This window comes from Pangasianodon hypophthalmus, chromosome 22 (assembly GCF_027358585.1).
Source record: "Pangasianodon hypophthalmus isolate fPanHyp1 chromosome 22, fPanHyp1.pri, whole genome shotgun sequence".
Lineage (NCBI taxonomy): Eukaryota > Metazoa > Chordata > Actinopteri > Siluriformes > Pangasiidae > Pangasianodon > Pangasianodon hypophthalmus.
This window is the reverse complement of record NC_069731.1, coordinates 18,132,617-18,152,920: the sequence shown is the minus strand read 5'-3', so window position 1 is coordinate 18,152,920 and position 20,304 is coordinate 18,132,617. Positions and strand designations below refer to the sequence as shown.

Sequence of the window (20,304 nt, the reverse complement as noted above, 5' to 3'; positions counted from 1 at the left end):
GTGTGACGTCCCACTTTAACTGTAGCTGCATACAATCACACAAGCAGCTTCAATTCTCTTGAATTTCTACCTCCCAAGCTGCAGCAAACATTACCAACACCAATCTTTATTATATCTGCATTAACAGTAATAATACAGCTAATCTAAAGCACAATATAGGCTAGTTAGATAATCAATACTAGCTAGGAGCGGTATGAGCATTGTGTAGCATAGCGTTATGAGTATGTGTGCCACATGTGCCAAAAGCAGCCTTATTCCTCCATGTTTCCACAGTTCCACGATGGTGCTTACACTCCAGTGTTAGATGCTACGTTTGTGATGGTCGCTCGAGATCCAGAAAATAAAAGGTATAACATCAAGCAATGATTTCTAAATCTAATACAACAGTTAGCATGTACAGTTGATTAATAATGTAAACTGCTATAGGGCAGCGTTTGTAAACCCACTGAAGCTGGAGAACCCGGAGGAGGAGAAGATTTTCCAACAAGGAGAGAGTAAGGGTCTAATCTGTGTAATGTTATATTATATATGTGTGTGAATATGTGTTTGTCATTTTTAAGTACGCCTGTGCTCCCTGTTCTGAATGAAATACACTCAGAATGAATATAATCCTCTTTTCAGTTAACAAGAAGAGGCGTGTGGAGTTGAGCACAGCCTCTTTACTCAAGGTGGCTCCTACAGCGGAAGAGAGGACGCTTGTGCACAGCCTGTTCCTCAACACACTCGACGCGAAGTACGATTTATGCACAAACACACACACACACACACACACACAATGAGACAGCGAAAAGCAAGTAACCATTAATCTCACTTATAATCCTAAATACTGGACATACTGTTATTTCTTAGAAGTTCCTAAGAATTAGTAAATAAACTTTTCATGCGCATAAAAATGCTAAATTCTTCTTACTCCCCGCTTTTTTAATCACAAATTAATCACAAATCATATTTACTCATGCACATGTGATTGAACACATCAGCTCCACATAACGATGCCGAAATCATGATCTTTTTTTTCTCAGATCATTCAAACTCCATGGCACTCCTTTTTTTTTTTTTTTAAAGTTTTTATTTTCTTAGAATAAACATACTTTAAATTTTTTAATTAAATCTTTTAAATCTTTCTCTCATGTTTTCAGTGTAAGATACCACAAAGGCATTTTAAACTTTTTTTTTTTTTTTTTTTTTTAAACCTGGCTTTAGTAAGGGTGCCAATAATTCTGAAGCTAACTGTAGGTCAGATTTAATGTCAGTCTTTCTTACTATTTGCTTTTGTTAATGTAATATTGTAATTTCTGTACTTAACTTTAGATTGAAGAATGAAATCATTAAGTAATAGCAGTGATTGAAGTATTTTTTGCACATGTTTGTGTTAAATAATGATTAACGGAAGACTTCTGGCGTAATTATGATCGAATTGCACGGGACTTTAATACAAGCGGATTGTTTTGACCTTTATTTTAAGCGTGTGTTGTACGGCTCGTGAGGGCTTCTCTGAAACATCGCCTCTATTTTTAAATTTTTCTGTACTTTAAACTTATTCAACACTTGATTTCAGTAAAAAAAAAAAAAAAAAGAGATGATAAAAAAGAGCAGCACTTCCTGGAGTGTCTTTATGCTGAAGAAAAGTGAAACCTTTTTTCTCTGCAAGATAATAACACATCTGGGGTTCTTTGTTCTGTTATAGACTGTAAAAGACGGTGTAATCTTTCAATGCAGTCTGTAAAAATTACTGACATGACAGATTTGCACAGAGCTGAAGTCCCAGAACTGCCAGTAAAACTAATCCACTCTAAATAAGACTTTATCCTGTATTTAATGTGTGCTTGTATAAAAACATTGTCACTTCAATTTCCGTTTCAGAAATCTTTATTTGAACGTCACTTCTATTATATCTATTATATCTATAGGATCTATTGTTATCAGCGGATGTGTAAAGAATGATGCTGTGAAAAGCACAGGCAGGAAACCGGAGCCTCAGTTATTACTTTTATATTATGCCTGAGCCATGCCTTTGTTAATTAATGATTTTTTTTTTTTTTCACATAAAGTGAGCCCTGGCCAAGAATGCAGCACGTTCTTTGCCACAAGCGGCATTCAGAATCAGACGCAATCATGCTGAAACAATTCCCTTATAAATAGCTTAAACCCTTATAATGAGATTGTGAATGTTTTTCTCTCCTGTGTAGAACTGTTAGCTTCCGGAGTCGAATCCTTCCCCCCAACTCTGTGTGGATGGAGGACGCTAAGCTGAAAGGCTTGGAGATCTGCCATCCGCAGGTCAGCCAGAACCCACGGATGCAAATGAAAATGCACCACTTTAACATTGTGATGAAGGTTTTAGTGTGTTTTGTGTGTGTGTGTGTGTGTGTGTGTGTGTGTGTGTGTGTCTACAATCCAGGAAAGGAACATCTTCAATCGGATATTTGGTGGTTTCCTGATGAGGAAGGCGTATGAGCTGGGCTGGGCCAATGCCTGTGCATTTGCGTAGGATTCAGCTCTCTACTGATATTTTCACACACATTTACTCAGTGATCAATGTTGTGTTTACTGATACGTTTGTATTGCTGTATTTGTCGCAGAGGTTGTAGGCCCATTCTGGTTGCGGTGGATGACATCGTGTTCCGCAAGCCGGTGGAGATCGGCTCCCTGCTGCTGTTGTCCTCACAGGTAGAAGAAGAAAATAAAACAGTCCATGTCATGCTGTTGTAGGAAAAAATCAACGATAGGGTGGTTTGATTAAGCAGAGTTACTGTCACCACCTCAAACTTGATTATTTTCCATTAACAGCATGTCCCCAAGTGTTTTATTCCTCTTATACCACAGCAGTTCACCAACGCTAATAGTTTATAGTTAGATTTAATATCGTGGAACTCTGTGAACACCTTCCGTGAAACAAGTTCGATCTTATCACTTTCATTATAGCAGTTATAAACAGTCGTTCCCTCAACAGCGTCTCTATTTTCTGTCTCTTTAATTCAATAAAACAAAAATTATACAGCTACTGAGAAACTACAACAGCCCATGGCATAAAACTTACTGGCTGTTACAAAGCACTGACACTGGAGACTCCTTCCAAAAATGTCAAATAAACATCTCCTTAAAAGATTTCACCATATCAGCGATTACAGTTTTCTTTGTTAAGGAACAACACATTTTTTTAGTCAATTCATTATTAGTCCTTGTGACTGAACTGTTACTACAGAAACGATAACGTGTTAGAACGAATGCATAAATATAAACCTGCGACTTGCTGCCAGAATTACTGTTCGAGCTGCTGTTACAGAAGATTACTCAACACCTTCTGACCAATCAGAGTCAAGAATTCAACCGTGCTGTGGTATAACGCAGATTAAACACCATGTTAGATTGGATAGAAATTTCATTTGTATTGCTGTTAATTGGTTTGCTCTAAAAGTAGGTGAGAGATCAGTTGCGTTATTAACTGAATATTAGACCGCTAATGTGTGACGCTGGTGGGTTTTTTGTCAGGTGTGTTACACTGAAGGACACCACGTTCAGGTCAGAGTTCACACCGAGGTGCTCGACCCTTTGACCCGGCAGCACAACACTACCAACGTCTTTCACTTCACCTTCCAAGTGGAGAATCCCATTCCAGCTGTGGTACCGCAGAGTTATGGAGGTTAGGCATCATGTCTTTTTTTTTTTCACTGCTTTACAATAATTACAGTAATTATTACTATTACTGTAGTAATAATTCAAGGTGAATTGATTAAATGGGATCATTTCTTCTGACATGTCAGACAGAGCACCGGTGAAAAATTAGTCTCGTTAGTGAGTGCATATGGAGATTTACGACATGTTGAATTGAAATTATTTAATTGCCAATAATGGTTGCAATATAACTAAAAATAATGTCTGTTTTTTGGAACAGTCATCAATACGTAATGTGACGTCCCACTTTAACTGTAAAAGTCACACAGCAACTCAAATTCTCTAGATTTAGTCTAGTTAGCTGATAATAGCTAGGATTGATAAGAGCATTGTTATGGCTACAGTGTGTACGTCGTGTACGCTGTTATTTTTTCCCTCACATGAGCACAAATGACAGATATGACAATTGATTACTAGTTTACGATGTCCTAATTTGAGATAAGATGCTGTAAAATGAGATATTTATGCATTAAGATAGGAGTTCCTTCTATAATATGAATCTGTGAGTTTCTGAGTACTTCTATGATGATAATGTTGATAATATGGATTAACACACAGCTCGAAATGATGTTTTATATCTGTATTCGTCTCCTCTAGAGTCCATGCTCTACCTGGATGGGAAAAGACACTTTGAGGAGGCGATGAAGAGCCAGTGAACAACATTCTGCATATGTTCTGTCCATAAAAGAAGATTTCTTGCAGTGTAATGCAATGCAGCCAAAAACAAAAGGAATGTACCTGCTCTTTTTCAGAGCGGATTTTATGTTGGATACGTTCTGTTTTTTATGTATGTGTATACTTTGTTCATTTATAAATATAGTTTCAAAATATTCAAATGAAAATATTTATACTCGTAGTAACATTGAACATACTCGACATTTTTTACACTTGTACATTTACGCACAGGCTCTCACAACAAAAGCAGATGTTAAGTGTATTAGACTATTTACTGTGTGTATTGCATGTTTTATTAAGTCATTAGGAGACATTTTGTATTTTATATCACCATATGGATATGCTGCTGAGTGTTTTCTGTAACCAAAGTATCTAGCAAAGTCTTCGTCCACTACACTGCTGGAAGATTTAGCAGAAAGGATTTGCTGGAGTCCTTGTTACTGTTTAAACAGTAAAATTATTTGCACCTTTCAGCTCCATAGTATTTTTCTCCAAATTTCTAATCTCACTCCTTTTCCAATTCATGAAAGCTGTGTTATGTGGTTGTTGCCTTGTCTGTATATTACAGCACAAATGCTTAGCAACCTGGAATTACTGCAAGGACTATGATAGCTAGCAGTTGACAGAAGGGACGAAGCGAGGAAGCAATACGAGTTTTGAACACGTTGTGTTATGAGGATCTTAATCAGTGATACCAGTAAAGAACAAAACTTCAAGTGCACTTATTCACCATTCTGAGAATAATGTTACTTTGGCCTGGAAGGGTGTAAACACAATAAACTGAAAGTTTCACGTTCTTAGCATGTGCACATCATGTATACATCAGCTCTATTAAGTCGAACAAACATTCTCAATGTATATCAGGTTTTTTTTTTTTTTTTTTTTTTGCTATAACACAAGTATTTGTTGTGTATTTCTCAAATGTTCATGTTTTTATGTTAAGCAGCCTTTTAATAAAGTCTAATCAAAGATATTTTTAATGTGCTTATTAAGTTCATAAAGGAGATATTTTTGTTGGAGTTTTTGAGTCAAAACATTGCACAAAATTTTTGTGCTGTATTTTATAGCTATTATTATTATTATTATTATTATTATTATTATTATACCACAGCACTGTTGAATTCTCAGATCCGTTTCATTTTTATAACAGCAGCTCCATAAGTAAATCACAGGTTTGTAATTATTTCTTCATTCTAAAATGTTATAATTTTTATTTTATTAACGCCTGGTTGTTTTCCCATTACAGCATGACACAGAGTGTTTTATTCCTTAATCATCCCAGGTTAAAGAAACTGGAGATGAATTAAACATTGTCTCCTATTTGTACGAAGCATCTGGAGTTTGACGATTCATAAAAATTAATAAAATCAAATAAGTAATAAAAATTAAAAGGTCAAACAAAGAGTATACTATTAATATGTATACTGTAATAAATGTGATGAAGCAATACCCAAAAATAACCATGTAAGTTTTTCTTGCGATAAATCTACTTGACAGGCAACCTGACAGAACGCGATTTCCCTATACATGGCAACCCATGAAATCTCGCGATATTTCCGCAGAGGGCGGTGCGAGGCGCAGTATGGCAGCTGTGGTGTTAACACACTGCCGAAGACGAGCTGTTCAGGCTTTGGCTCATGGAGCAGTGCGGCTTCTTTCACCCCAGTGTTTCCAGGGTCAGTAAAATCGAGTTCACTGTCGGCTGTTTGTACAGAAATGAGGGGAAATGAATGAACAGCGCTCTCAGAGAGCAGGGGAAAGAAGGGGGCGTGGCGTGGAAAAAGCCCTGCAGACATTTTAGTCCTGTAGGAAATCTGCATGTCTTTGGTTCTGTGTTTTCTGGAAGGATTTATTAGCTAGAAACTAAAAATGCGTCTAGTTTGAGTGCTAAATATGTCATTGTTTATTTAATAGATTTGTTCTGTGTGTGTAAATTGTGATCAGGTATTTATGAAACTTATGTAACACTCATGTCACTTTATTAACTTGTACTTGTACTTTTTATTAAAGGGGCAATAGTTGATTTTTTTTATTCCTTACTTGTCCCTGGAAGATATGTAGAACATGATAAAAACACAGTGCTTTAAGCCCTGGCCTTAGCAAAAGTGGATTAGGTCGCTGAGAAAGCCTGTTTGGAAAACTGGCTTCCGGTCCGGAATTAGTGTTGGCGTTTTTAGTGCACCTCCTGTCAGTCATTTTACATCCACTCTACATGAACATAAATCTGAGCTGATAACCATCCAGTGTTTCAGACTGGTGTAATTCACACCTGTAGTGTTAGTGTTTAACTCCTACCTTGTTCATTTGTGAGCTGTAGGTATTTACAGCCCTGCTAACTTTAGTATTTTTTCCACCTAAATTTACTGGATGCTGGATTAAAGTAAGCACTGCGCTTCCAGGATGCAAGTTTGACACACCTGGTATAAGACGATGGTGTTTAGTTTTTTAAGAAATGTTGTAGCATTGTTTAAAGGTGTGTCTTCTGTATAAACACAGGAGTCAGACAGAAGTCCAGTACGGTACAGTACATTTCCCGGCCGGACCTCCCGAAGCTGGCCTATCGCAAAGTGAAAGGGAAGAGTCCCGGCGTCATGTTCCTGCCCGGCTTTGGCTCTAACATGAATGGTCCAAAAGCAGAAGCTCTAGAGGAATTCTGCAGGTCTTTAGGTCATTCGTGTCTGAGGTAAACACACTTTAATCACCAACCTCATTCTCAAACTCACTTATTCCTTCATTATAAATTGGACAAAACTATATATTGTGTTATGTAACTCCTATGGATTGTAAATGTAGTTTATTAAGACACAGTATGCCACAACACTGTTCAGTTCTGGGTTGTGATTGGTCAGAATTTATAACAGCAGCTCTAACAGTAGCACAGCTACAAATCACAGGTTTATATTAATGCACTGGTTCTAATACATTATAGTTTCTATAGTAACAACTCATTCACAGGGACTTGTATCATAACTATGATGACTAATAACAGACTAAAAAACATGTGCAATCGTTGATATGGTGAAGTTTTCTGTGAAGTATATGTTGAGTCTCCAGTGTCAGGGCTTTATAACAGTCAGAGGTAAAGCTGTACCTTTCCCACATCTTCAGGACAGAGGCGTTTATGCTTTGTGGCTTCATTGTAACTTGGCAAGCTGTGTTTTGTTTTGTTGTTTTTTTTTTTTGTCTTATTAACATGACTAGAGAGGAAAAAAAGAGAAGCTGGTGAGGGAATGACTGTTTATAGCTGCTGTAACGTGAGTGAGAACAGGAGCTTGTTCCACATCCTTAAGTGTAGCTATAAACCAATAAAAAATATACCATGTCATTTTTAATTAATAAAATTGTAATTGTCAGCAAATTGCTGTCACATAAGAGGAATAAAACACTTCAGGGTGTGCTGTTATAGGAAAGCAATCAACTTCAGGCTGGTAACAGTGACTCCACTTCATCACACCACTATGTCATTGATTATTTTTCTATAACAGTATGCCCCCCAAGTGTTATATTCCTTACATAATGACTGTACATGCCCATAAATGAATGTTGGTGCAGGGCATTCATGTGTTTGTGTGCTTGTGTAGGTTTGATTATTCTGGTCATGGAGCTTCAGAAGGCGTTTTCTCAGAGGGAACGATTGGAAGCTGGAAGAAGGACGTTCTCTTCATGCTGGATGAAGTTGCAGAAGGGCCTCAGGTGAAATTTTAATGATATTTTCCTGTGAATCATATTTAATTAGATGGATTGTTGGCAGCGTTGCCAGATTTCACACACAGATTTAAACTAATTCAGGCCCTGTTCCTATTGTATTGGCCATCACCTGAGTTAGGGCTTTTTACTAAAGTGCATAAAGTCCATTGTTTGCTTATTAGTGACGATTGTATGACCAATCAGTGGTGAGATTTGTCTTGCCGCTTATAACATTTTTCACTCAATTTCAAAGGTCATTAAATGACATTATCAAATAACTAATAGTAGGCAATTTTTTCCCAGGCCAGTGTGATTAAAAATGACCTTAATAACTGAGAAAATTGTCCGATCTGTCAACACTCACTTATTGAGTAATTTTCCAAAGGAGCTTTGAATGATTTGGATTTAAAAAAAAAAAAAAAACAGAGTATCCCTCAGCAATGATCTCAGTTTTATATATATTATATATATTATATATATTTTTTTCTGCAGATTCTGGTGGGCTCCAGCATGGGCGGCTGGCTGATGCTGCTCGCCGCTATCGCTCGCCCTGAGAAGACGAAAGCTCTGGTGGGCATTTCGACAGCAGCTGATCATTTTGTCACAGCATTTAAATCACTTCCTCTGCAGGTAAGAAGCACTTTAGCTACATGACACACGCAGCACCAGAAAATTGTACTATATTCAGAGAAATATTTCTGGTTACGTTGTGGAACGTTGGTGAAAGAAGTGAGTTCCCTCACCAGCCTCTCTTTTTTTTAATCTCTCTCAAAGTTAATAATACAAAAAAAACGCAGCTTGTGATGTTACCAAGAAACCAAAAGCCTAAAGACCTTCCCCTGGTGGAAAACTTGGTGACTGTTACAAAGCACTGACACTGGAGACTCCTTCCATAAATGTTGGGAAAACGTCTCCTTAAGAAAAACTTCACCAGACTTCTACATTTAATTTGTTAAACAACACATTTTATTCTGTCAGAAAATTAATCAACACTTCCTGACCAATCAGAATCAAGAATTCGACAGCGCTGTGATATAAAACAGTGTAGCAGAAACATTAACATTATTGCTATTTAAGATTTCTTATCATGGCATACTGTCATACATGTACAGGATTGGAGAGAATACTCTTTAAAAAAAAAAAAAAAAAAAAAGGATTGATGCCTGAATGCCGAATACGACTTTGAAAGAAACATGGAGAAAAATGCACAGTTATTTCTCCAGAACTTGCTATGTTGATGTTTGTGATGTTAGACAAGCCTTGTTCAGCAGATGAAAACAGGCTGCAGGATAAATTTATTTATGGCAAGTTGGCTGATATCCCACTCTGTACTTAGCTGGTTTACTCGTTAGCATATTGCATTAATTTTGTACAAAATACAGATTTTAAAAACTGGGTAGGAATAGCAACTAGAAAATCAGATTCACTCTCTTCCATTTGAGTGTTAATTGTTTCATTCTCTGTGCATCAGACAAGAAAGGAGTTTGAAGACCAGGGCATGTGGACGATCCCGACCAAAAGCAACGAGGAAGGTGTGTACACTGTTAGCATGGACTTGCTGAAGGAAGCAGAGAATCACTGCCTGCTGCAGAGCCCCATCCCCATCACGTGCCCCGTGCGCCTTATCCACGGCCTGAAGGACGAAGACGTGCCCTGGCACATCTCCATGCAGGTTGCGGACCGCGTGCTGAGCAACGACGTGGACGTCATCCTCCGGCGCCAGGGGCAGCACCGCATGGCCGAAAAGGATGACATCAAGCTCATGGTGTACACCATCGATGACCTCATCGACAAGCTGACCACCATGGCGTGACGGCGAAGACGACAAACAGCCAAACAGCCAAACAGCCAGAACTTACCGAGAGAACCTTTTTCCTTAGTGCCTTCATTTACTGGGTCATGGTTTGTGTGTTGTTTTTTTTTAAAAACATTTCTGTTTACACTTTAGTGTAGATTAGACGTCTGACTAAAGCTGCTCTTTTTGACAGTATTGTTCTCCTGTTTCATTACCACAGTCTCCCGTGCCTTCTTTACCACATCATGTTAACCAAATAAATCTTGTTAAATCTTGTATTGTAAGCTTCCTTCTCTGTTTATAAATGATCCGATTCAACAAATCGTGATTTGTTCAGTGATTTATCTAGCCGACACATCACAGCTGACCTTTTGTTTGGGATTTCATCTGCACTCTCTCCTGTGTGTATAATGTCGGTATTGAGCCACTCGCTCCACTCCAGGAATTACTCGGTTGTTTATTAACATGCGATTAGGACAGAGTGTGTGCAGTGACCCGTGACTCGGTCGCCCAGCCGCAACGCTTGATCTCACTTCCCAACTACCAGTGTGACCTTTCAGCTAGTCACCGATGAGACACGATGAGACACAATCAGCCAGAGTGAAATTAAAATGGACGTAATGCTGTAACGCATTACAATTACAATTAATGTTTTATTAAAATACTCGTACATAAGGGCAGCCAGGAAAATTTCTGAAATTTCCTCTGAGCATCGCAGCACCAATTCATTTTATTAACGCAATTCAAATATTCAAATATGAAGCAAATATTACGTGACATTATATTTATTTAGTGAAGCTGTTTATTCCTTTTTTAATTTCATTTCCTGAAGCCAATGATTGCTTTTTATGCAGTTAAGCGTTCTTTGGATAATTAGTGTGGAACATAACCAAGACAATAAGACAAACACAATAACATGTTCAGTGAGGGGTTTATGGATAGTCACAGATTTTTAGCTTTCTAAAGGTGAATTTTGGGACCCTGAGGAGATCCTTAAGGGTTATATATTTAACCTTTTTTCTAAAAGCATGCTAAAAGTGGTTCTAGGAAGAAAATTGGAACCACGTATTCTAAAAATATATATTAATTTTTGTTTGTTTTCATGAAGGGTGCCAATAATTCTCGAGTTTCATATAAAATAATGAACATAATCACAAGATTTTCTAAATATTTTTTTTGTGCCAATTTTATTTATAAAGCTCATATTGTTATTTTCTAAGGTAACACATTATTCTTTTCTTTTATAAGCATCTTTTTTTAAAAAAACAAAAACAAAAATGAATGCTTATTTAGAAAACTGAGTGATTACGTTTTCTTACTAGATACAGAACTCGAGAACTATTGGCACCCTTCATGAAAATGAATGTATGTTTAAAATAAAAGCTGGCACCCTAAAGGAGCTCTTCAGTTTGTGGATCTAGGAGACTTCTTAAAGGTTCTGTGTAGAACCCTACAACAGAAGGTGTTCCATGTAGAGCCCTTTTAGAAAGCTAAGAACCCTTGAGGAACCCGTTAATCCTCTGAAAGTGTGTGAGTAAAAGCACATGCAATGGGTGCTGTTTTATTTTAAGCTAAATCATGTAGTTTTATTTAACACAATATTTTATCAAACATTTATTTTGACAAACTTTTTAGAACGCTCACATTGTTCTTTCTGCAAATAATTTTCTTTTTAAATGTGGAAAATTAAATCTAGCACCGTATGTAGGTTCTTCAGTTTCTTTAAGGTTCTCTTTAAGGTTTTATGTAGTACCCTATAAGAGATGGTTTTCCTTTTAGAGAGGGTTCCATGTTCTCCTGAGGAACATGAGTGATGGTTTGTTTTGAGCTAAAGCATATAGGGATTCTGTATACTTTTATTTTAAATATTAATTTGGGGTTGCCCTGCGATGGACTGGCTTCCCAGTAAGATTCAATTCTCCCATCTTGCACAGTGTTCCAGAAGAAGCTCCAGATCCACTGCAGCCCTGACCAGGTTACTGAAGATCAGTGAATGAATGAATTTGGGGCCTCAATCATTTTACCACATATAGTTTTGTTTTTAAAAATAGCCCCTGTATGAATGATTTGCTAGAGGAAAGATTAAAACAGTTTTTTTGAAGGGTGCCATTAATTCTGGAGCTGATTGCATCATGTAGGCAGTGTGTTGCTGTTTTGGGCAGAGGTTGCAGATGCTATCTATAACAATAATGTGTGTAATCTAATTGAGCCAGGGCCTGGCTGTGCTGCTGTTGATGTTAGTGAACTTTAAAGAGGTCTGGATGCCTTTTCTGAGTGCACAGGCTACAAACTGAGATGCAGGGGATGCAGCCTGAACATGTTTTAACTGTAATGTTAACATCTTCATTTATTATTTACTGCGTGTCTGTATGAAATGCATGGTGATGCATGGAGTCTCGTGCTGGATGTCAGGGTCACTGCATGTCAGTGTGTGTGTGTGTGTGTGTGTGTGTGTTATGCAAATGGCTCAGTATTTTATGTCGCGTCTGTCATTGGCTAGTAGTGTCTCTAGACCTTGTTGTGACGCTTGCCTATATAACGGGGCTCGTGCCACCGGGCCGGCGTGTCCGCGCGCGCCCCACCCAGAGCTGCATGGACGCTTCATTTCCGCGTCTCCAGAGAGCGCGCGCAGCACATCAGGATTATAGCAGCAGCATCCTTCTCTTCCGGTGAGTCTCTCAAAACATCACGGGAGTATTTATGAAATAACCTAGCATTAAACTTATTATGCATTGCTATTAATCTCGAACTACTATTTTATTATTGCTTTATAATGCCAATTTTTATTCTCTCTCTATATTTTTTTCTTTATTTGTTATGATAAATACAATGCCTGTCTGCTACATACAGAAACACAGTAAGCTCTAAAATAAAGTGCAACAGTGACTGGCAACTAAAATCAGGGTTGCCAGATTGATGTGATGCTTTCCAGCCTAAAAACATAAACACTGACACCTAGAAAGGTTAAGCATGATATTAATAATATTACATTTCCAGCTGAATTTGAAGCAATAATTCAGATACAGTAGCTGAGAGTTAATCAGGATTAAGATCTCTGTCCATTCCTTCTGAGATGATTAACTGGAGTTTTTATTTATTTTTATATCACTAACTTAACACTGTAAAATATAAAATAAAACAAAATAAAACTGCTTTATGTTTTAATTTATAATTAGGAATTACTGAGTAATTTTCAGTTTGAATTGTGCAATTTAAAATGCCATTTCTGAATGTTATGTTAAATATGTTAAAGTAATTTACCCACTAAAGCACGTTTAATGATGGATTTAGTATCTAAAGGCTTTGTAATGTAGGAAGACGCCCAATCTGGCAACCCAGACTGGTTTAAATGAGTGACCACACCCCGGCTGCTGTAAAACTGTCTGTCACATCATCACATCATCTAACCTGTATATAAATTCATGCATGCTAATACAAATTGCGTGTATGGTTGATCTTTAAAACACTTGTTGGGATGAGTTCGTGTCTTCAAACCGTTGTTGATATAAGTGTGTGTGTCTACATGTATGTGTGGCAGCCTGGGAAACACTTCATGGTGAAATTTTGACCTTTTCTACTAGATATAAGGAGAGAAGAAAAGGAGAAAATGATATTTAAAGAGATATTTACAAAGTGAATTGTTTAGGTTTATGTCCATTGTCCGTGTTACTATACTTCACTGTGTGAGAAAACTACGTCCGATTTTTTCTGTTATTTAGCCACCGAAAGATCTGACATTTTTTCCCTGGCCGCTTTGAGACTTATCCAAAAAGCCAGTGATCATGGCAAACAGAGGCCCCAGTTACGGCCTGAGCCGGGAGGTGCAGGAGAAAATCGAACAGAAGTACGATCCTGATCTGGAGGCTCGGCTGGTGGACTGGATCGTTGCACAGTGTGGAGGAAATCTGGAAAGACCCCAAACAGGAAAGCAGAACTTCCAAAAGTGGCTGATGGACGGAACCGTGAGTTACTGCACTGATTCTGTTCTCTCTGAACCTAGCTTCTGACTGCCAAAGAATTTCAAGTCTCTCTCACTTCCTGTGCTGCAGATCCTCTGCAGACTCATTAACAGTCTGTACCCGCGAGGTAAAGAGCCCATTAAAAAGATCCAGGAGACACAGATGGCCTTTAAGCAGATGGAGAAGATCTCGCAGTTCCTCCAGGCGGCTGAGGCATACGGAGTCATCACCACGGACATCTTTCAGACTGTAGATTTATGGGAAGGTACAGTGATGGATGGGGACACGGCGACTCCGATATCACATATCTGACCATCAGCCAACTGCAATAAGGCTTTTTTTTTTTTTTTTTTTTTTTTAAATACACGCTTAGAGAAAGCATTCGTTAAGAGTTTGTTTGTTTGTTTTTTTTGGATAGATAAGGGTTTTAGCGTTCTATTTGGAACCCTCTCTAACAGGAAAACCCTCTGCTGTACAGTTCTTCACCTTTTAATGGTTAAGAAATAAGCTTAGGAACCCTAGGGTTCTAGATTGAACTGTTTTTTAATTGTAGCTATGTGTGTTGGATCCCTTGAACTCCAACATCACCTGTTTGACCACTAGATAACTGCAGTAAGACTTTTGTTATCTACAAAAAGAGTTTGTTAAGGGTTCTTTGGACAGATAAGTGTTTTAGTGGCTTAAAGGGGTTCTCAATGGAACCCTCTCTAACAGGGAAACCATTTGTTGTAGAGTTCTACCTTTCAGGATTAAAATGATTTTAGGGATTAAAAACTTATTTCTAGAAGTGTATCTATGACCACAATGTGTGTTGGATCTCTTGCCTACAGGAAAGGACATGGCCGCCGTCCAGAGAACTCTAATGGCTCTGGGCAGTGTGGCACTCACCAAGGATGATGGACATTACCGTGGCAACCGGGACTGGTTCCACAGGTGAGTGTGATCTTTCCAGAACTCTGGTGTTAAACTGTGTCTGGTTGAACTTTGAGCTCACCTGTTTCATCCCAAATGTCAGGAAGTCTCAGGGTAACCGGAGGGAATTTTCCGAAGAGCAGCTGCGCCAGGGCCAGAACCTGATCAGCCTGCAGATGGGCAGCAACCGCGGAGCGTCCCAGGCTGGCATGACAGGGTACGGCATGCACCGCCAGATCATGTAACCCAGCCTGGAGATGACCTACGACCTGCATCAGACACCCAGAAGTCCTTAATCCCTGCAGAGGAGCAACAAACATCTGGTTCAGTCATCAGTTTCATTAACGTTTTTGGTTGTGAAAATGAGGTAGAACACTTTTAATATCAGTGTTCTTTTAAAATGTCTTGAAATTCCATGTATGATATTAATTAATAACTTATTATAACTTATTAGCATGACTACTGTTTCATTTTATTTTTATTTACTATAATATATATTTATCAGTATCCATAATCACAAAAACATTTTAACATAAATACCAAGATCTGTGTGATGTCCATTGCTGTTATCTCTGTAAACATTAAACTATGTCTAAAAACACATACTACATTACTAATAATGTGTCAAAATAGTATTACATACTTGGTCATTTTGGCATATTTCATAGTACATTATTATGTGGTCTTGGATGCAACCTCCGTGGTAAAAGTTGCAAAATGATTTAAAAAAAATCTACACACAAACATTCCTGTCAGCCTTGTACCACATGTGAATGCAGATCTGTATTTATTTCCTTATTTAATTGCCAAAACTCCCCAAAGTACTTAATATTTTAAAAAAATGTTTGCCTTTCCCTTCGGAATTGTGTGTTATAAGTTTATATCCAAGTTTCATATTATGCATCAATGTTTTGCTGGTGTTTGGTGAAGATGTTTAATAAATTGATATTATATTAATGGACTACCATTTATTAGCTGTTCCACAATATACAGGAACACAGGAGGGATGTTAAAAAAAAAAAACGGTACACATAGCAAATAAAAGCTCTTATCTGCAGCCAGTTTTGAAGAAATGATCTAAACCAACCTTGTGAAGTCGAACATCAGATGTCACTTATGAACTTGTGGTTCCAAGCACTCAATAGATAAATCTGCTTTTTTTAAATTACGGGGTAACAGAAAAATAAAAAGATAGAAACTCTGTTTATTGTTGTGGCATATAGACTGAAAAGGTTAATATTCATTGGAACAGTATTATATTATATTACATCATGTTATATATGGTGTCACTGTGTTAATATTCATTGGCATTTACCACTGAAGCAGAAATAAATTCGAAAGGCTAAAACATGCATGAATGGATTTAAAGTCTCCACCCTTATTAGCCTAAGCAATGAATTTACAGCAGTGCTTAATGACCTGGCTATGAGATTCATAAAACCGGGTTTTCATGGTCACCTTAATGCTACATTTTAATGACACCCACACCAACTATGTTAGAACAGCACAAAGATCAAGTCAACCTCATTACTTACACAACATTATCCTCAACATGACTAACGATCTAATTGAGTAATTAAACCGAATCCATTTTCAGATTAGCCATGCCAGCACCTCAAATAAAAATATGTTACGCTGAAGGTGAGTTGGCTCATGCGTTCCTAGTTGATCATTCTCTAAATCATTTATATGCAAAGGACGAAGTAGGTGATGTGTAACAAATGTGGTTTAAATAAGTAACCTGCATAACTGCTGCATGACCAGATTCTCAAATTCAGCACACTTTCTGCCCCAAGACCCAAGAGGACACCAAAAAAACTGAAGCTCTTGATTCTGAACTGGACGTACATGGCTGTGCAGATCATGTCCTTTGCCAGGTGTTTTTTCCTACTCCTCCTAGTGGTGGTCCATGCAGAGCAGGAAATTTCTGGAAAGAATCCTGGCTGTGTGTGTGGACACCCGGGAATACCGGGCAACCCGGGACACAACGGAATACCTGGACGTGACGGTCGAGATGGAGCCAAAGGGGATAAAGGAGATGCAGGTGAAAGCTTTTAAATCATACCATCATGTCACATATGAACTGAGGTATTGAGTTCAGATAGGGAAGGAAATAAAGTGACTGCACTGAACTAGATGTCAAAAGGCTTTTTTTTTTTTTTTTTTAAATCAATCTGGTATGCTTAGTATTATCATGTGTAAGTGTAAAATCAGGAACTGCCCTACTTGTCAAAAGAAAAACCAATATTTGTATAGTTGGGAATAGCTTGGACAAAAACTACCCTGTAAGACATGTTCTCTGAGGACACAGACTTCCATTACATATTCACTATTATCCACTAGGCTTGTACCTCCAAACTATATAAGAACACCAAATTATATAATGTATATTAACTACAATATTGTCTATAAAGCGAAATGTTTTGAGTAAGGAATGAAAGACTTGGGGGTGTGCTGTTATAGAAAAATAATCAACGAGAGGGTGGTATGATGAAGCAGAGTTACTGTTCCCACCCTGAAATGTGTTATTTTCCTATAACAGAATGTGCCTACACTGTTTAATGTTGTGGAATGTCCACAAAACAAGCCAGTTCCTGTTATCACTTATATTATAGCAGCTATAAACAGTCATCCCCTTACCTCTCCTGAAGTTAATAAGTCAAAAGTAAAACACATCTTGTCATGTTACTGAGAAAGCCCTCTGTCCTGAAAACATTCCTGTGCTAGAAAATGTAAAAATACTGCTTTAACTCTGACTCTTACAAAGCGCTGACTCTGGAAACCCCTTCCATAAATGTTAAATAAACATCTCCTTCACTACATCAATGATTATACAGCATGATTTGTAATCTGTTCGTGTGTGCATCTGACACACAAGTCACTGTGTAAGTTGTTACTATAGAAACGATAAGGGATTAGAATGAGTGTGTTAATATAAACATGTGATTTACAGATGCACTACTGTCAGAGCTGCTGTTAGAGAAAACTAATCAACACCTTCTGACCAATCAGATTCGAGAATTCAATAAAGCTGTGAATGTTAACAAAAATACCATAGTGCACAAGATTGAAGTTTGGTTTTGCTCTTTTTTTCTCTGTAAAGGTGAAATTGGGACCTGTGGAGCAGCGGGGAAGGATGGACCAAAAGGAGACAAAGGAGAACCTGGTCAAATTTCTCATCCTTGCATGTCATGGAAATGCTGAAGAATATTGTGGTGTTTTTTTAGTATAGGAAAATGTTTTGTTGTCTTTGGCAGGTGCACCAGGTATAGATGGGCTTAAAGGGAGACGCGGAGAGAGCGGAGAAAGGGGTCCACCAGGAAAAATGGGGCCCCAAGGCTTCTCAGGACCGCTTGGTCTTAAAGGAGTAAAGGGAGAGATGGGAATGCCAGGACCGAAAGGTAACAAAGGAGATGTAGGACCAGAGGGACCTTTAGGGCCTCAGGGAATCCTTGGGTACCAGGGAGAGAAAGGATCTCCAGGCCCTATTGGTCCTCCGGGAAGACAAGGCCCTAAGGGCGAACTGGGACCTCCTGGCCACAAGGGCAGCCTTGGTTACCGTGGTGAAAAGGGGTCAAAAGGCGATACAGGAGAAAAAGGACCTAAAGGAGACATGCCTGAAATACCCAAAAGTGCCTTTTCTGTTGGACTGACTGCACAAAGCAAGCTGCCTGCGAGTAATACACCTATCCGATTTGACAAAATCATCTACAACCGTCAGAATCACTACAATGCCGAGAGTGGCCGCTTCACCTGTGCCATCACTGGAGCTTATTATTTCACCTACCACATCACAGTGTTCTCTCGAAACGTCCGAGTGGCACTAATGAAGAACGGCCAAAGCGTCATCCACACCATGGACAACTACCAGAACAGTGAGGACCAGGCGGCTGGGGGCACTGTGCTTCATCTGGAGGTCGGGGACAAGGTGTGGCTTCAGGTGCCTGGAGGTCAGCTCTTTAATGGGCTCTACGCAGACGATGATGATGACACAACCTTTTCTGGGTTCCTTCTCTTCGCTGAATGACAAACCAAATATCTGGAGATTTCTGAGGAAATATGTGTAGTTTCATTCTCCAAAATGAAACTGGACTTCAAAAGCAATGCTTTATCTTCCTTTAGTCATCCTGATTGTTCCTGGGTCAAGTATTTAATCTAATATACAAAAAAAAATTTTGATTTCTCCTTATTATTTTTGTTTGTTTGTTTTTGAAACACCAAAATAAACAGAATGACTGCATTATATATACTGAGTGCTTGTTTTTTGTGCTTTTTAATTTTATCTTCATTTTTTAAAAGCTAGAATTATTGCACTCTTATTTATTTCTTTTCTTCCGTAGAAAACACGTTTTATGGCAAAATGCTAAAATAAACGGAAAGAAAAATCCAACATAAAAATAAATAAATAAATAAATACGAAGCTTTATCAGTAATTTAATACAAAATCCTCAGCCAATCGCAGTGCTCTCTTGTCTGAACTGGCCCCTTTGCGCCGCCTTCTTAATTTATGTTGCCAGATTGGGTTAGTTAACTCCCCAATTTTCTACCATTTAAAGCCGGTAAAGTTGGTAAACCTGGTAGAGACTCCTGTGAGTGTGAATAAATAAATAAATAACAGTTACCCTTTCATGATCGCAGTGCAGAATTATTTTGTGAGTATAGCCAAACATTCAAATATTAAACACAACAGGCAAAGAGATTTGTATTTCTATGGAAATATGACTGCTTTTTTATATTGATGAACTCCTCCAGGCAATCTCCAGTTCTACTGTATAAAAATGTAAAATTAAAAAGTTTGTTTTTCTTGGCTCAGTTGATTAAACTGACATTACTGATACCTGTTGTCAGGAGTGGCTGGTGTAAAAGGGCTAACTGAGCTAAGCACTCACTTGGTTTCTAAAAAGAAATCAATATAAGACACCTAAATCAGATTATTTGCTGTTAACAAGTGGATCACAACACCACTACCAACACTCGTAAGAAAAACTCACAGAATGGCATGAAGAAGTGAGGCTGGGGCTGATTTCTTTCTAGTCCAGACTGTAGATTCATGCAGCCAATCAGTGACAGTCGTGTGGATTGATTACACAAAGTGACACGCCCTGCAGGTTTGATCTCACACATCTATAACATCATCAGCAGTGATTGAGACGTTACATTGGAAATAGAGTCACGAGTGTAATGAATGTGAACAAGATGGATTACTTACTCTATCAACCTTTTCCCCCTATCTAGATAAACTAACCATGCGTTGCCCAATCAAAGTACAAATTACTGAAAAGGACCAATGACAGAACTGTAGGTTTAGGCTTTTTTTTTACTTGAACTAACGTGTTACAAGTTTTCTGTTTACCACGCTGACATCACATGGTGTTATTGATAATGCAGGTACAATGCCGTTTAATAGGAGAAAATAATTCAACAATATAACGAGTTATAACAGTCAAAATTTGCTGTTAAATCCTAAAAAAAAAAGAAAGAGCAAGAACTATTTTTCTCACTTACAGTTTACTAGCAATGTTCAACATCTAATATGTTCAACATCTGTGTTCAACATATTAATGAGAAATATACTATATGGCCAAGTGTTTCTGGACAGTT

General features: G+C 38.1%; 4 protein-coding genes across 5 annotated transcripts in view; all 4 read left to right on the top strand.

Moving 5' to 3' along the window:
- LOC113541342 (acyl-coenzyme A thioesterase 9, mitochondrial) overlaps positions 1–5,323 on the top strand; it is a 9,394-nt gene extending 4,071 nt beyond the window's left edge. For both annotated transcript variants that reach the window (XM_026938264.3, XM_026938263.3), the window contains 8 exons: positions 274–347; positions 427–494; positions 622–733; positions 2,190–2,280; positions 2,402–2,487; positions 2,583–2,670; positions 3,493–3,643; positions 4,273–5,323. In XM_026938264.3, coding sequence (XP_026794065.2) covers positions 274–347; positions 427–494; positions 622–733; positions 2,190–2,280; positions 2,402–2,487; positions 2,583–2,670; positions 3,493–3,643; positions 4,273–4,331 — 729 coding nt within the window. In that variant the 3' untranslated portion in view covers positions 4,332–5,323. The remainder of the gene's footprint in view (positions 1–273; positions 348–426; positions 495–621; positions 734–2,189; positions 2,281–2,401; positions 2,488–2,582; positions 2,671–3,492; positions 3,644–4,272) is intronic.
- A 569-nt stretch (positions 5,324–5,892) lies between these two features.
- Positions 5,893–10,108, top strand: abhd10b (abhydrolase domain containing 10, depalmitoylase b). Its single transcript, XM_026938101.3, has 5 exons — positions 5,893–6,026; positions 6,847–7,033; positions 7,932–8,043; positions 8,530–8,667; positions 9,509–10,108. Exons 1-5 carry the CDS (start codon positions 5,933–5,935, stop codon positions 9,848–9,850), a joined length of 873 nt encoding a protein of 290 aa, XP_026793902.1. The 5' UTR covers positions 5,893–5,932; the 3' UTR covers positions 9,851–10,108.
- A 2,095-nt stretch (positions 10,109–12,203) lies between these two features.
- On the top strand, positions 12,204–15,660 carry tagln3b (transgelin 3b). Its single transcript, XM_026938100.3, has 5 exons — positions 12,204–12,501; positions 13,552–13,794; positions 13,882–14,056; positions 14,622–14,724; positions 14,807–15,660. The coding sequence occupies exons 2-5, from the start codon at positions 13,615–13,617 to the stop codon at positions 14,946–14,948; spliced, it is 600 nt and encodes a 199-aa protein (XP_026793901.1). The 5' UTR covers positions 12,204–12,501; positions 13,552–13,614; the 3' UTR covers positions 14,949–15,660.
- Positions 15,661–16,419: 759 nt separating this feature from the next.
- Positions 16,420–18,948, top strand: c1qtnf9 (C1q and TNF related 9). Its single transcript, XM_026937912.3, has 3 exons — positions 16,420–16,747; positions 17,807–17,869; positions 17,961–18,948. Exons 1-3 carry the CDS (start codon positions 16,552–16,554, stop codon positions 18,728–18,730), a joined length of 1,029 nt encoding a protein of 342 aa, XP_026793713.3. The 5' UTR covers positions 16,420–16,551; the 3' UTR covers positions 18,731–18,948.
- The last annotated feature ends 1,356 nt before the right edge of the window (positions 18,949–20,304 follow it).

What these genes read in the sequence shown, in the direction of transcription:
- abhd10b (XM_026938101.3), top strand. Translation starts at nt 5,933, where the DNA reads ATGGCAGCTGTGGTGTTAACACACTGCCGAAGACGAGCTGTTCAGGCT. An exon ending in TTCACCCCAGTGTTTCCAGG is followed by an intron (nt 6,027 to 6,846) that starts GTCAGTAAAATC and finishes GTATAAACACAG; the next exon opens with GAGTCAGACAGAAGTCCAGT. An exon ending in TTAAATCACTTCCTCTGCAG is followed by an intron (nt 8,668 to 9,508) that starts GTAAGAAGCACT and finishes TCTGTGCATCAG; the next exon opens with ACAAGAAAGGAGTTTGAAGA.
- tagln3b (XM_026938100.3), top strand. Translation starts at nt 13,615, where the DNA reads ATGGCAAACAGAGGCCCCAGTTACGGCCTGAGCCGGGAGGTGCAGGAG. An exon ending in AGTGGCTGATGGACGGAACC is followed by an intron (nt 13,795 to 13,881) that starts GTGAGTTACTGC and finishes CCTGTGCTGCAG; the next exon opens with ATCCTCTGCAGACTCATTAA. An exon ending in AACCGGGACTGGTTCCACAG is followed by an intron (nt 14,725 to 14,806) that starts GTGAGTGTGATC and finishes CCCAAATGTCAG; the next exon opens with GAAGTCTCAGGGTAACCGGA.
- c1qtnf9 (XM_026937912.3), top strand. Translation starts at nt 16,552, where the DNA reads ATGGCTGTGCAGATCATGTCCTTTGCCAGGTGTTTTTTCCTACTCCTC. An exon ending in AGGGGATAAAGGAGATGCAG is followed by an intron (nt 16,748 to 17,806) that starts GTGAAAGCTTTT and finishes TTCTCTGTAAAG; the next exon opens with GTGAAATTGGGACCTGTGGA. An exon ending in AGGAGACAAAGGAGAACCTG is followed by an intron (nt 17,870 to 17,960) that starts GTCAAATTTCTC and finishes TGTCTTTGGCAG; the next exon opens with GTGCACCAGGTATAGATGGG.